The 15,726-nt window shown below is 41.6% G+C and overlaps 1 protein-coding gene across 1 annotated transcript in view; it reads left to right on the top strand.

Annotated features, from left to right (window-relative positions):
- LOC126176944 (lipase member H-like) overlaps positions 1-15,726 on the top strand; it is a 30,139-nt gene that overhangs the window by 2,989 nt on the left and 11,424 nt on the right. The window contains exons 2-3 of the mRNA XM_049924144.1: positions 8,028-8,151; positions 15,350-15,483. Coding sequence (XP_049780101.1) covers positions 8,028-8,151; positions 15,350-15,483 — 258 coding nt within the window. The remainder of the gene's footprint in view (positions 1-8,027; positions 8,152-15,349; positions 15,484-15,726) is intronic.

The following is a 15,726-nucleotide window of genomic DNA, read 5'->3' as shown; positions in this document are numbered from 1 at the left end:
GAATTTCTAGGTGTTCAGATAGACAGTAAAATGTCATGGGAAGCCCACGTTCAGGATTTTGTTCGAACACTTAATGCTACCATTTTTACTATTCGAACGGTAACTGAAGTGAGTGATCGTTCGACACGAAAATTAGTCTACTTTGCTTATTTTCATTCTTCTTCGTATGGTATTATATTTTGGGGTAACTCTTCCCATTCTAAAAGGATACTTTTGTCTCAGAAACGGGCAGTTCGGGTAATAAGTGGTGTAAGTTCACGAACCTCTTGTCCACCCCTGTTCACCATTCTGGGTATTTTGACATTGGCCTCTCAATATGTATGCATTTCTTATTGTCATTTCTTGTTAACAATATTAGCTTGTTACCAAGAATGAACAGCTTTCACTCAGTTATTACTCGGCAGAAATCAAACCTGAATTTAGAGTCGACTTCCTTAATTCTTGTGCAGAAAGGTGTGCATTATACTGCTGCATCCTTTTTCAATAAGGTACCACTAGAATTCAAAAATCTTAGCAATAATCCACGAACTTTAAAGTCGAAACTGAAGAGTTTGCTCATGTGTCACTCCTTCTATTCTTTCGAGGAGTTCCTTGAAAAAGTAAGCTGATTCTTGTTGTATTGTTGATTGCGTTTACTTACACATATGGCTTTACTTTTTTTGGGTTCATAAACATTTTGTTTTTATCTGTTATTACTTTTATGTTGTAATTTCATATATTGACACGTACCACTGCCTTAGACATTTGCTCCGCAATTTGGTCCTACGGAACTTGACGTGTAAATAAAAAATAAAAGTTGCATATAGGCATGTCTGTTATGTCGTGTCCGCAGGTACTCTTCATGTGTTGTTTTTGAGATACTGTTTGTCCGCAGCTGGTGGTCGTGCGGTAGCCTTCTCGCTTCCCGCGCCCAGGTTCGATTCCCGGCGGGGCGTGATGACTGGGTGTTGTGTGATGTCCTTAGGTTAGCTTGGTTTAAGTAGTTCTAAATTCTAGGGGACTGATGACCATCGATGTTAAGTGCCATAGTGCTCAGAGCCATTTTTTTTTTTGAGATACTGTTTGTCAATGCGTTTAGCTGCACCCATTGTTCTTCGTCTCTTATTGCTGCGTATATATGTATATCTGTTTCTGTGTAGTCCAAGTGTAGTGTATATTGTTGGTGTATTGCCCTCAGAAGAAGACAGTGTATTCTGGGAAACGTTCTTCCCCACATGTGCATGTGTGTCTGTCTCAGACACACACGGTTGTGGAAATGAAAGAGCTTGCAGTAGAAGAGATCTGATTTACAGTAATGAAGATGAAAAAGTGCTCATAGCTTGCAAGGTATGCATTTTAGAGCACACGTTTACTTCACTTTTTTTGTTTCGAATGATCGTTCCTGTCATGTCTACTAATATTGAGCACTCCTAATGGGACACCATGCATGCAGTGTTCCCCTATAAACACCACAGAATCACTGAATTTTATTGAACTTAATCATTAAATGTTGTAAGTGAGTAATAATATCCACAACTACGAAATTATACGAAAGTTATTGCCTCCATTACTCTTCTTTAAAACTGAATTTCTCCGAAATTTGGGCCAATTACACTACAATAAACATTTCTCATCATAATATCGAAAAGGAAACACTTACTTGATATTCTGAAACTGTTATTTCGCATATCACAAGGAAGCTTTCAGATTCTTAGACCTTCGTCAAGTAAAAAAAAAAAAAAAAAAAAAAAAAAGATAAATGATTCGTTATAAAATACATAAAGTGCTCTCTTTCTTATATTATTGTCACTGTCTGTCAAACGCCGAAGTAAAGGGTCGGCCAGATACTAAAATTAACTTTTATTTAGTAATATATGAAATACATAGTGCATTAGCTTGGATCACATGTGTCCTAATTCTGAAGTATTCTACTTTATTGTGTCTACAATTCTCGTTCTCCTTCTTTCTTTGTAATGGCATCCGTGTGACCACAGGTAGCTCCTTCATGGATTGGGTTTTCCTCCGGCAATGCGTTCATTGTACAGTGAGGTGACATAAATCATGGACTACCTCCTAATATCGTGTCGGACCTCTTTTTGCCCGGCCTAGAGCAGCAATAAGATGTGGCATGGACACCGCAAGTCGCTGGAAGTCCCCTCCAGAAATACTGACTCTTGCTGCCTCTATAGCCATCTACAACTGCGAAAGCGTTGTCGGTGCGAGATGCTGTGCACGTGCTAACCTCTCCATTATGTCCCATAATGGTCGATTCGATTCATGTAGAGCGATTTAGCCAGCCAAACCATTCGCTCGAAAGGTCCAGAATGTTCTTCAGACCCATCGCGAACAACTCTGACCTGGTGAGACGGCGCATTGCCATCCATAAAAATTCCGTCGTGGTGTGGAAATCATTCCCAGTCAACGATCAGTTTAGTTGGACCAAGGTATCCAGTCCATTCCTTGTCAAGACAGCCCACACTGTTACGGAGCCACGACCAGCTTGCACAGTGCCTTTTTGACAACTTGGGTCCATGGCTTCGTGAGGGCTACGCCACACTCGAACCCTGCCATCAGATCTTACCAACTGAAATCGTTTCTCATCCGACCGGCTCATGGTTTTCCAGTCGTCTAAGGTCCAACCGATATGTCACGAGTCCAGGAGAGGCGCTGTAGGCGAAGGCACTCGCATCGGTCGTCTGCTGCCATAGCCCATTAACGCCAAATTTCGCCACACTGTTCTAACTGATACGATCGTCGTACGTCCCATATTGATTTCTGCGTTTATTTCACGCAGTGTTGGCTGTCCGTTAGAACAAACAACTCTACACAAACCCTGCTGCTGTCGGTCATTAAATAAAGGTCGCTGGTCACCGCGATGTCCGTGGTGAGAGGTAATGCCTGAAACCTGGTGTTTTTGACACATTCTTGACACTGTGGATCTCGCAATATATGGAATATCCCATTCCTCTAGTTCCAGCAACATTTCGCGCCCAAAGTCTGTTAATTTCTAGTTACAAGTACTATTCCGCATTTAAAGTCTGTTAATTCCCGTCGTGTGGCCATAATCAACTCAGAAACTTTTCAGCGTGAATCACCTGAGTACAAATGACAGCTCCACTATTGCACTGCCCTTTTACACCTTGTGTATGCGACGCTACCGCCATCTGTATTTGTGCATATCGTTATCCCATGACTTTTGTCACCTCAGTGTAAACAAGTGTTACAATATGATTTTTTTTTTAATTTTATGATGGATAGCTACAATAGACTTAGAAGCATCATATGCGCCTCAGTGTATCGAACATTTACGTATTTTGTGACAAGTTACCTATTAGCTTTTAAATGAAAATATATTAAGATTTTCTTTGACTTATTCCACATTCATGAGGACATTGTTTCACTTCGAATTTGTGGGGAGTAAATAAGCAGTTTTATTTTTCTTTGCAAATATTTATTGTGCATACTTGTTTTTGTGACATGTTCTACCTCCTGGAGGATGTTCAAATGGCTCTGAGCACTATGGGACTCAACTACTGTGGTCATAAGTCCCCTAGAACTTAGAACTACTTAGACCTTACTAACCTAAGGACATCACACACATCCATGCCCGAGGCAGGATTCGAACCTACGACCGTAGCGGTCATGCGGTTCCAGACTATAGCGCCTAGAACCTGGATGATGTCCCAAGTAAGCATGTACTGGAACGAAGTAGTTTCTACAAATCTTTTTCCTGTTCTCTACCGCTGCCTCACAGCCCTTGTTCCACTACACATGTTTTGTGTAGGCTGCCATGACTGTTGAAACAGTTGCTCTTGAAACATTCAGTAAGTTGGCTGTCTTGGTTACTGATGCTCCAGTTAATAGGGCGCCCACAATCTGCCCTCTGTGGAACTCTGTTAGGTCTTTCATTGCAAGTTGACCTCGGCCTCTAAATGCAGATACGTTGTGTGTACTACTAAACAACCTGCACCGATGCCTAGTCCGTACTGAACACGCACAGTCCAGTGCAACACGTGCCTTACCTGTGTTGTTGACCATCAAACACAACCACCCGCTTGCTTCCACTGTTCACATTATTTTGCCCATCCCCTGCAGATAGCTGACTAATGTGCAAGAAGCGTGCGATTTCTGTAAGTGTTATCTGGCAGGTGATTCACAAGTACTTCAGAGCCTCAGATCACTTGCTATGGGCTAAATAAGTTTAAGCGTCCAGGTCTTGGCATGTTCTGTCCGTTCAGTTCAGTTTTTTTCTGAAGACATTGTAGATAAAATACATATTTTTACTACAGGAAAATAGTTCCTAGAATGAATCTTTGATCATAGTGAAATTCTGTCAGTAAAACTATGTTTTCTTTTTTTTGTATATTATATTATTTTCTAGTATTTTTTGGCTACTGCCACCACGACCTCTTGTAATTAAAAACAAAAAATGATACAAGAGCGAAAAGTTATGCGCATAAATTAGCAATCAACAACATAAAATCTCACCCAGCAAACGCACTTCTTATGAAATAAAGTTTGATATCAGCGTGTACTAATGACAAAATTGGGTGCCAACTGCTAGCTTGCCTAGTAAATTGAAATAAAATGAAACCATCGAAAATATAATGACATGAAATACCAGTGAAACGTGGTTCTTTTCTTTCTTTTGCGTCGTCACTATTCTGATCATTTTCACATGCCCGGCCACGACTTCCTCTTATTCCACAGCAGAGAAACATGTAACAAATGAATGTCTGAGCCGGGCCCAGACTCGACCTGAATTAATTTCTGTTCGGAAGCAGTCGCCTTAATGTTGAGGTACCTGAACATACGATTCCGCGTCAACTTTCATGATTCCATTCGTGATTTTCGAGTACTTACAGGAAATAACACCAATGGAAGATTTGATTTAGGGAAGGAATGTACCTTTCTGGTATTGAGAGGGTAGGGGGTTAATGTTGGTTCGTGTTTAACCGGCTTCTGGCTGGTTGGGGGGACATTAACGAAATTTCAATACTCTGAAAAAAAAACCTTATGAAGTCAAAGGTTCTCAAGACAACGTAACTACTAACGGTTGTTGAAAAATGTTATGTGCATACACAAATATGTTTTAATTTTTATGGGTGTTATAGGTTTTTATTTATAAACAACTGAAATTTTAAACCAAGTGAGTACAAATATTCCTTTTTTTAAAAAGTGTTTCAGAACGAAATTAATACATTTTTGTACAAAACTTGATATACCATTATTACAAATATCTGTGGAATAGAATTTTGATCTCTTATTTTGCTGGATTTTTACAGCTCTCCAAATATCTGTCAAAAAAAAAAAACAAATTTTAGGGTTTCTCTCTTACATTTCCATTCTATTTAATGATAATTCCTTTCAGAGAATATTTCACTATAGTATTGACAAGTTTAATGCCAAATTTAAGTACTCTAACGCTAATGATTTCTAAGGAAAAGGTACATGATTTTCCAAAATGTAAGTTACGGGAAACCCGACTCAAAAACCTAACAGGTTTAATGTAAGACTTTGCCTTCTGTGCGTGAATTAATGCAAACCATATACATACTCCATTTCATCCTCAAGGAGTCTTTTCTCTGATTTTCTTCCTTGAATAATCTGATTTCAAAATAAGTAGCAATAATGTCAGCTGTAGAAATTCTCCTGTTATCGATTTCCTTCAATATCGATAGTGTGATAGCTCCCGTATCAAACCCTAGCCTCTATGGATTTCGTAGTCTGCCAAGATTATTAAAGTGTAGTAATTACACTTTACTTGAACTGGGCTTGCTACAGATTGTAATAATACGAAGGAGGACCCAAAAATAACCGGAATTTCTTTCTAGAAAGCATATACTTTATTGTTCTCAAATACAACCTTAATCTCCTTCGAAGTACTCTCCATTAGCTTTAATACACTTGTCCAAACGTTCATTCCAGTGTTCGAAGCACCTTTTGAATTCGTCCTCTACGATACCTGCTAGCACATTTATGACATTGCGTTTTACGTCTTCCACATCCGCAAAACGCTTCCCTCTCAAGTCTCTTTTCATCCTCGGGAATAGGAAGAAGTCCGAGGGTACTAAATCCGGCGAATAGGGCGCGTGGGTCGAAGTAGTCGTCTTCGTTGAGTCCAAAAACTGGCGAACGCTGAGAGCCGTGTGCGCGGGAGTGTTGTCGTGATGCAGGAACCACATGCCAGAATCCCACAAAGCCAGACGTTTTCGCGACAAACTTCTGCGAAGCCGTTTCATAACCTCCAAATAGAATTGTTAGTTTAGTGTCTGGTTTTCAGCGACAAATTCAGAGTGTACGATCCCTTTGATGTCAAAAAAAAACAAAACCAGATCAACATCGTTTTCACATTCGATTTCACTTGTAGACCTTTTTTTTGGTCGAGGTGAACCAGGTGACTTGCATTGTGATGACTGTTGTTTACTTTCTGGACCGTACCCATAGCACCATGACTCATCACCTGTAATGATTTTGTTGAAAAAAATGTGGATATTCTTTGAAAGTATTCTTCATTTCGAGACAGGCTTGAACGCGACGATCCCTTTGATCTCTGGTAAGAAGCTTCCGCACGAATTTTGCTGCCACACTTCGCATCCCTAAATCGATGGTCAAGATGCGCTGAATTGAACTCCAGGACAACCCGGACAAGTTCTCGAGTTGGTCGATTGTCCTGCGTCGATCTTCACTGATGAGATCACGGATTTTGTCGATGTTGTCTTCGTTTCGAGAAGTTGAAGGTCGACCGGAACGGGGCTGATCTTCAACCACCATTTCTCCCTTTTTAAACCGAGAAAACCATTCGTACACTTTCGTTTTACTAAGAGCATGGTCTTTGTAGGCTGTCTGAATCTTCGCAACAGTTTCTGCTGCGTTCTTGCCGAGCAAGAAACAAAACTTCACTGCCGCACGTTGTCACGTCTGCACTATACGCACACTCAAAGAAGTGCCAAAGAAACCACTCTTGTCACTGTTGGGTGACGCCGCGTGGCAGAATGACTCAGCAGAGCTCCTACTACAACCTTCTGGCGGCGCAACCTGCTACTACAAGTACATGATGTGCAGCATTACGATTCCGGTTACTTTTGGGTCCCCCCTCATAGATCTACACACAGTTTCTTAAACTTTACTCCTTTGCAACCACTTGTAAACAAACACCATAAACCAGAGAATACAGAATCAATGGCAGTGTTGCTGTTTTACAACCTTGTTGATGTACTACACAAAAATTCCCTGCATGAAGATTACATAAAACTGGAAGAAAAGGCCACAGGAATAAATAATATGAAGAAATACAGAACAAGAATGAGCTGTGGCCGTGTGCAAGCTTTTGCCAGTTATTATTTTCATCAACTTTAGGAGTGTAATCGGAACGTAACATTCAGGAATTGAAATTTCAGTACCATGTAGTAAATGAAGAGCGAATTAAAAAAAAATCACAATGTCAGTTGCTTTCATGTACATCCCCCCTTAACTATTGGGCAATCTGAACATGACTTCATTGGCTTTGATGATTTCCGGGCACTACAGCCAGATATTCCATCGCAGGAAATAACGCCAATGAAGGAACTGATTTGGTGAAGGAATGTAATTTCGTTCGTTGTGGGGAGGGGAGGGGCCTTGATGTTTAACCAGCTTCTGGCTGGTTTGGTGGAACTCACCACAGCGTCCTATCCAATGCCATCCTCTTCATCTCAGAGCAGTAATGGCAACCAATGGCCTCAATTTTTTGTTGCTTGTATTACAATCCCTGTCTTCCCATACACTTTTTACTCTCTGCTGCTCCCTCAATTACCGTCGAACAAGCCTGCAACTGAAAATTTCGAAAACGAACTCCAATATGTTATTTCTTTGAAAAGTTGACTTCAGATCAAGTTTTCTCAATTTCCAGATTATATGGACTTTTGATAACTCGAAAGATCTTACGTCCCACCTATTCTAGACCAACGAAGTTCCACTGTGTTTCATATTAGGTCTTCGCGTTAAATTTCAGTAGCCTGCAGAAGCACACGCCTCAGTTACGCAGACATATAATCTTTCTGTTACAGCTCGTCCTCGCCGCTGGGAGCTGGTTCCTACGAAGGATGGCGGAGTCGAGCTGTACGACCTGACCCAGCCTCTGCCAGAATTGCGGGTCGATGCAAGTGATGTCGTCTTTCAGCTCTACACTCAGTAAGACAAATGTCATCTGCAATACGTATTATAACCGTGATATTTTATTCTTGTGTCTCTTCTGTGTAAATTTTAGTCTAATACTGAACTCACTGTGATATTTAATACTGGGAACATTTGCGGTGACATGTGGACGGGCTGTCATGCGTGTGAAGACCCTATTTGTCTTCTGGCAACACAAATACAGAGAGGCACTCCTGACATTGAGATTGATGACAGAGATAATACTTAACGAAAAATCAAGACACTTAGATATACTGGATTTGTCGAACTAGAAAAATCGTTCGATAATGTAAAATTGTGCAAGACGATTGAAATCCTCACAAAAATAGGTATAAACCATAGAATATTTATTAAACACACTTGTGGTCGCGTGTATGATGTTACCATTCATTATTTTTGGATGACCAGTTTCGATCTACGACAGAAATCATCATCAGATCTACATTCCTTGTTTGTAATAGGAGTCTCTGGCGTGGAGCAGGCCCGTACGTGCTGGCGTTGAGAAAATTGCTCAGTGTTCCTATGCAATTGGTACAAGAACCAAGAGGACACACTAGGAATGGAACGCCAAATTGAGAAGTGCTTGGATTGGAAGCGGTGTGAGGGGATGTAGGCTTTCTCCCTTGCTGTTCAACCTTTGTGCTCCTATATCAAGGACTAAATGACACGAATAAACCAAATGTTTAGCAACAGAGGCATACCAAGGTGATCCTGCGACCTGGAACAACTACCTAAGCTGCAGCCTCCCTCCTTCCCCCTCCCCCTCCATCCACACCTACCCTGTAAAACTGCCTTTATGCATTTTTTTTTTTTGCAGTTTTAGCAAATTTTATAATAAGGTTTAATATAATGAAGCAATATTGAAGAACATATCTAAGACATCATCACTGAAAAGTGTTGCACACAATAAAATGAGTGTGTCGTTGTAGTAAATAAACGGAAAACTGTATAAACTTTATAAAAAAATTGAAATAAAAATAAAATCTGTATCTTATTGTTTATGGGCTTACCGGTTTACTGGTTGCAGAACGGTGATTAATAAATAACAAATTTTCTTTGCTGCTCATAAATTACTAATAAAGCAGAAATTAGTAATTGGAAGTAAAAGAAGAAGGGCTATAATTAAGAACTGCCACTATATCCCTTTCCAGGAACTGTGTTTTTATTATAATTTAATTTCGATTTCCGTGTTTTGAGTGAAGCAAACACGTCAGCTACATCGTTTAAATCAAGTTTATCACCTGTGTCGTGTTGTATCGAGAATGCAGCTAACTCTGACAATCTGATCTCAGCATACACGACCTTAAGTATCTTTCTATCATTAATTCGCAGAAACTGCATTTACAATATGCTCCGGTCACTGCCACTGCCATACTATTTCGTTGTTTTGATAAGTATCCTTCACGCCATACGTTGAAAAACAAGATATTCGGAATACCCACATGCGAAGCCATGTCAATGCTCTTAATCAGCTTCTTCACATGCAACTCTAAAGTAGTTACTTCGTTAACTAGATCTGTCTCTGCCATATGTTGCACCAAAATCAATGGCACATTTTCTGCGATTATATATAGAGATTTCATTTAAGGCCTTACTTAACAAGAAACTACAGTCAGATGAAATTGTGAGATAAATATGAGATCTGTCAGTTTCACCTATATTCTATGAAATGCATGAAACGCTTTAGCTCAAAAAGTCTGTCCATTCCTTAAGCTGCTTCATTGGTAGAATCCGTTTGGTCAAAGAGCGTATTTGCTTCAGCATCCCTTCGCCGACCTTTGAGTTCCTGTAACATCCCAGCGATTTTGTTGAACGAAGCCAGGTGCAAAGGCGTCACCTGTGGGAACAAAGAGCACTGTTGCCACATAAACCACGTTAACGGTAGACGCCTCTTAGGTTGTCAGTAGCCGTTTCCTTATGATGCTGCTTAGACGAAATGACACTATGACGACAGTGTGCGTTTACATCGCAGTCTGAGGGAAAAACTGCTTCTCAAAAGCAGAAGATAGGAACACGAAAGGTAGGAGACTCTCACGTACCCCCTACGGTTAACTCTTGAAACTTCCTTCTTTATTGTCTTCTTTACCAGTCATTTTTTATGTCCGACCTGTGTCTGTTCACTTGCGGAGATGTATCTTACCGTCGCCACAGGACTGTCCCGTTAAATTCGAAGTTAATGGATAGGACCTGTTGAATGGAATGGACAATCCAACGAGCACAAAATATGGATTGAGAGTAGGCCTCAATTAAAGAAAGACAAAAGCACTGGAAAGTAGCATAAATGGAGAACGTTGGAGCAGAGGAAGTTAAGCAATTTTTTTACCTTCGAACCATCTGATACAAGATGGATGTAGCAAGGATTATATGAGAAGCAGACTAATGCAATCGAAGAGGGTATTCCTCGCTAAAATAAGTCTGCTTAAATCAGATATAGGCCTTAACTTGAGGAATACAATTCTTGCACGTATGTCTGGAGCACAGCAATGTATAGTATTAATTATGGGCTGTGGGAAAACCGGAAAGAAGACTATCGAAACGTCTGAGATGTGGTGTACAGAGAAATGCTGCAGATTAAGTGGACTAAGAATAAACCCCTTCAGTGAGAGCTCGCAAGTTCAATCTTTAGTAAGGCTGATTTGAAAGTGTTGTGGCAAGAACTATGACAGGAAAAGTATTATCTGCTAATGACTCACCATGTGCTTCAGGAGTGCAACAGAAAATTTGTGTCCGGCAGGTGCAGAGACACATTCCTTCTATGAGTTGTATGCATTACACTTCACAAAATGGACATCGTCGACATTCAAGAAATGCTCAAAATAACCACGAACTTGCAGCATGAATAACAAATAAAAAATGGCGTGTACAGTGATCAGAAAGATTCGCACCACCAAGATCGAAGGCGAACTCCTCCGAAGATACAAACTGTGCGGAACAATCAAATCGGTATGCACTCTTAAAGAATGCATACGGTATCGTAGTGGTGTAACTGGTTGATAAGAGCTGACGGGATGTGATGGCATGCAACCAGAAGCGAAACAGGCTGTCGTGGGGCTTATGATGAAACTGGGTATCCCTTAATGCGTAGCTTGTCAGGAGGGATAGTTTTGCTCCAAACGGGTATGGTTTTTATACACAGACCAGGAATCCAGCAAAAGTAAGTTATTTTGACCGACTACTGCCTAAAAACAGTGCTCATACCATAGCTGTAATTCTCTTACACCAATTTTCCCACTCCTGTTTGCTGTGGCGTAAATACTCCCTACTGCCCTTGCAAGATCACGCACATGAGAAAGAACTGCAGGGGACAATACAATGAACAACTTTCGTGCCAATTTACCACACAAATTAACAGTCGGCATAATTGTTTACACATACGTTAATGCATTGATGTTAGTTGATCTTGACACAGTTCTCATGGTACCTCTTGTTTCCAGAGTTCCTTTCATATGCATTTCCTCTTCAGATACCGATTGGTCGGAGTTGAAAACAAATTCCTTACTAACCGAAAGGATAAGTTTGTTTATCTCATCTACCAATTTTAGGGTCGATTCAATAGTGGACCTTTTCCACCCTTGAATATCTGAAGCTTCTCTTATGAACCACACGATCATATTGCTGTGGACTTATTCGAAGCATATACGACACCATACATTCCACTGATTCATCTTGCAGAAACGTTGATATTTCATCTTCTGCTTCTTTCTCACTCTACGAAATTCCTTGGGTTAATTTCTGACGAAATGTCAATTCCGGCAACTGTTGATGTAGATATAACGCAATGTTTCCTTTGTTTATCGCAGCCATTGCTCTGCTTTGCATCAACACCACTAGCATTGTAGCACTTTTGTCAGTTACTCTTCTACTAAGCAGTTCAGCTACGCTCCGTAGCCTCATACTGTGCTCTCTATTGGGCAACTCTAGTCCCGTCCCCTGTTGACATTAGCAGCCAATATACACTCCTGGAAATGGAAAAAAGAACACATTGACACCGGTGTGTCAGACCCACCAAACTTGCTCCGGACACTGCGAGAGGGCTGTACAAGCAATGATCACACGCACGGCACAGCGGACACACCAGGAACCGCGGTGTTGGCCGTCGAATGGCGCTAGCTGCGCAGCATTTGTGCACCGCCGCCGTCAGTGTCAGCCAGTTTGCCGTGGCATACGGAGCTCCATCGCAGTCTTTAACACTGGTAGCATGCCGCGACAGCGTGGACGTGAACCGTATGTGCAGCTGACGGACTTTGAGCGAGGGCGTATAGTGGACATGCGGGAGGCCGGGTGGACGTACCGCCGAATTGCTCAACACGTGGGGCGTGAGTTCTCCACAGTACATCGATGTTGTCGCCAGTGGTCGGCGGAAGGTGCACGTGCCCGTCGACCTGGGACCGGACCGCAGCGACGCACGGATGCACGCCAAGACCGTAGGATCCTACGCAGTGCCGTAGGGGACCGCACCGCCACTTCCCAGCAAATTAGGGACACTGTTGCTCCTGGGGTATCGGCGAGGACCATTCGCAACCGTCTCCATGAAGCTGGGCTACGGTCCCGCACACCGTTAGGCCGTCTTCCGCTCACGCCCCAACATCGTGCAGCCCGCCTCCAGTGGTGTCGCGACAGGCGTGAATGGAGGGACTAATGGAGACGTCTCGTCTTCAGCGATGAGAGTCGCTTCTGCCTTGGTGCCAATGATGGTCGTATGCGTGTTTGGCGCCGTGCAGGTGAGCGCCACAATCAGGACTGCATACGACCGAGGCACACAGGGCCAACACCCGGCATCATGGTGTGTGGAGCGATCTCCTACACTGGCCGTACACCACTGGTGATCGTCGAGGGGACACTGAATAGTGCACGGTACATCCAAACCGTCATCGATCCCATCGTTCTACCATTCCTAGACCGGCAAGGGAACTTGCTGTTCCAACAGGACAATGCACGTCCGCATGGATCCCGTGCCACCCAACGTGCTCTAGAAGGTGTAAGTCAACTACCCTGGCCAGCAAGATCTCCGTCTCTGTCCCCCATTGAGCATGTTTGGGACTGGATGAAGCGTCGTCTCACGCGGTCTGCACGTCCAGCACGAACGCTGGTCCAACTGAGGCGCCAGGTGGAAATGGCATGGCAAGCCGTTCCACAGGACTACATCCAGCATCTCTACGATCGTCTCCATGGGAGAATAGCAGCCTGCATTGCTGCGAAAGGTGGATATACACTGTACTAGTGCCGACATTGTGCATGCTCTGTTGCCTGTGTCTATGTGCCTGTGGTTCTGTCAGTGTGATCATGTGATGTATCTGACCCCAGGAATGTGTCAATAAAGTTTCCCCTTCCTGGGACAATGAATTCACGGTGTTCTTATTTCAATTTCCAGGAGTGTAGTAGTTGCATGGTAGCCACTATGTGGGGTGTCGAATGTCATAAACATTACTGCCCTTTTGCGACCTCGCACTCATGAGAAAGTCCTCCGACAAATCGGCAAGAAGAGATATGTGTAAAACAACGACGACAATGAGTGACAAGATAATAGCGTGTGTTACAATGGAGGTAAGTTTAACGTTACTAGAGCAGGCCATAAAAGGCGAAATCTGTAGCAAACACAGAGACTGGAATATATCGAACAAGCAGCTAGATCAATGCGTATAAGTGATGACGTCCACGAGCCGGCCAGTGTGGCCGAGCAGTTCTGGGCGCTTCAGTCTGGAACCGCCCGACCGCTACGGTCGCAGGTTCGAATCCTGCCTCGGGTATGGATGTGTGTGATGTCCTTAGGTTAGGTTTAAGTTGTTCTAAGTTCTAGGGGACCTCAGATGTTAAGCCCCATAGTGCTCAGAGCCATTTGAACCATTTGATGACGTCCACGCAGGGTATAAGTCACGGTGAGGAACATAAAATCACCTAGAAGGCTAATGGTAAACAAAAAGTTCTTCTTGTTATGTCCATGGTTTCTACAAAAATATGGAACCGAGGAATTCCGCCTTATGCAAGAAACTTTATTTTCTGTTTTGTTTCACCCAGACATGTTTCAGCCCTTTTTCGGCTATCTTCAGTGACTTATTTATTATTTTCTAATTGTAAAATTATTGTTACAGAAAAATAAAAGTTAGGTTTTGCTGTTTGCAGATGAGACGTTGTAGATAGGTAGCAGAATAGCTACCAAAATAAATGTCCAATAGCATCATGTAAGGTATGTAAACTAATGCATACATCCACACTTTTCGCTAATAAAGTTGTAAATAGAACTTTTACATAATGTTATTAACAACACACAGTCCATCAGGTCGTTAATACATATCTCAGCTGTGAACTATGAAAATATGATGTATAATATTTTACAACAATTATTCATTCACAATTATAAATATTATGTACCAAAAGGTTAGCTAAATTTTGATACGTAACAACAACTTTACAGTTAGAAATAATAAATAACCCACTGAAGATAGCCCAATAAGGGCTGAAACATGTCTAGGTGAAACAAAATAGAAAAAAGGTGTCTTGCATAAGGCGGAATTCCTCGTTCCATAAGAATGATCTTTCTGCGTTGTGCTGGTGCATTCTGTTCCTGCGTGTTTCTCATAATTATAGAGTACCGGTAAAGTGGTGCGAAAAGTTGTAACAAATAAGTTCTATTGTGGAGAAACAGTTGTTCAGACACATGTCAAAAATGTTTCCTCTTACATGTTTGAGAAACGTATATATAATGTTAAGTCGTAACCTTTTCTTTTGCTCTATAAAGATAATGAAAAATGGCCGAAAGAGGGAAGAAACGTCTAGTAGCCAAGCCATTTATTAAGGCTAACAGCTTGTAAATTGCAGCGACTGTCACCTTGGATGGTCCATTAAGCACTATAAAGTTCCTCCATTAAGCTCGAGTCTTTTGTGGGAGACATAAAAAACAAGGGCATATTTTTGGGAATTGTTCGAGCTGTTGGTTGTTGAGAACTAGTCAATACCGACTATTCATAAGCATGAATCACAGATAAGCATGAATATGTTCTATGCTACGATATCACACTAAAATAGCTTTTAAGTTTTTTACAGTGTTAACAATTGACCACTAAGACTATATTCGCAAGGTGAACAATTTCCACAAAAATACGATGATGTCCCCAACAACAATTTCAGATGACACACACAATAATTTGATTGATCGAACGGAGATATATTACCAACAATGATTTCTGTTTGTCAACAGAGCAAATCCAAGTAGCCCTCAAACTTTGACAGCAGGTGGATCTTACATTGGAAACTTCGTTGCCTCGAAACAAACAAAATTTGTTAGCCATGGATGGATGAACACAGGGGATCACATGAGTGACATCCGTGATGGTAAGTGCTATTCTTTAAAACAAAATAGTGTACATCACATACATTCAAATCTACAAAGTCAGTGGACATGTCATACATAATTCCAATCATCAAAAGTGAATATTAGTTATGGGTTACAGAAATATTATGATCTACAGTTACTGGATTATTTTAACATCGCATGTCAGGTATCTACAGTGAAAGAAGTTCTTCAGTCTACTGCTTAAGTATGTTATGGTTGAAAAGAATACAAAACAATCTTTA

Source organism: Schistocerca cancellata, chromosome 3 (assembly GCF_023864275.1).
Source record: "Schistocerca cancellata isolate TAMUIC-IGC-003103 chromosome 3, iqSchCanc2.1, whole genome shotgun sequence".
In the NCBI taxonomy this organism is placed as follows: domain Eukaryota; kingdom Metazoa; phylum Arthropoda; class Insecta; order Orthoptera; family Acrididae; genus Schistocerca; species Schistocerca cancellata.
This window is presented reverse-complemented; position numbering and strand designations above follow the sequence as displayed.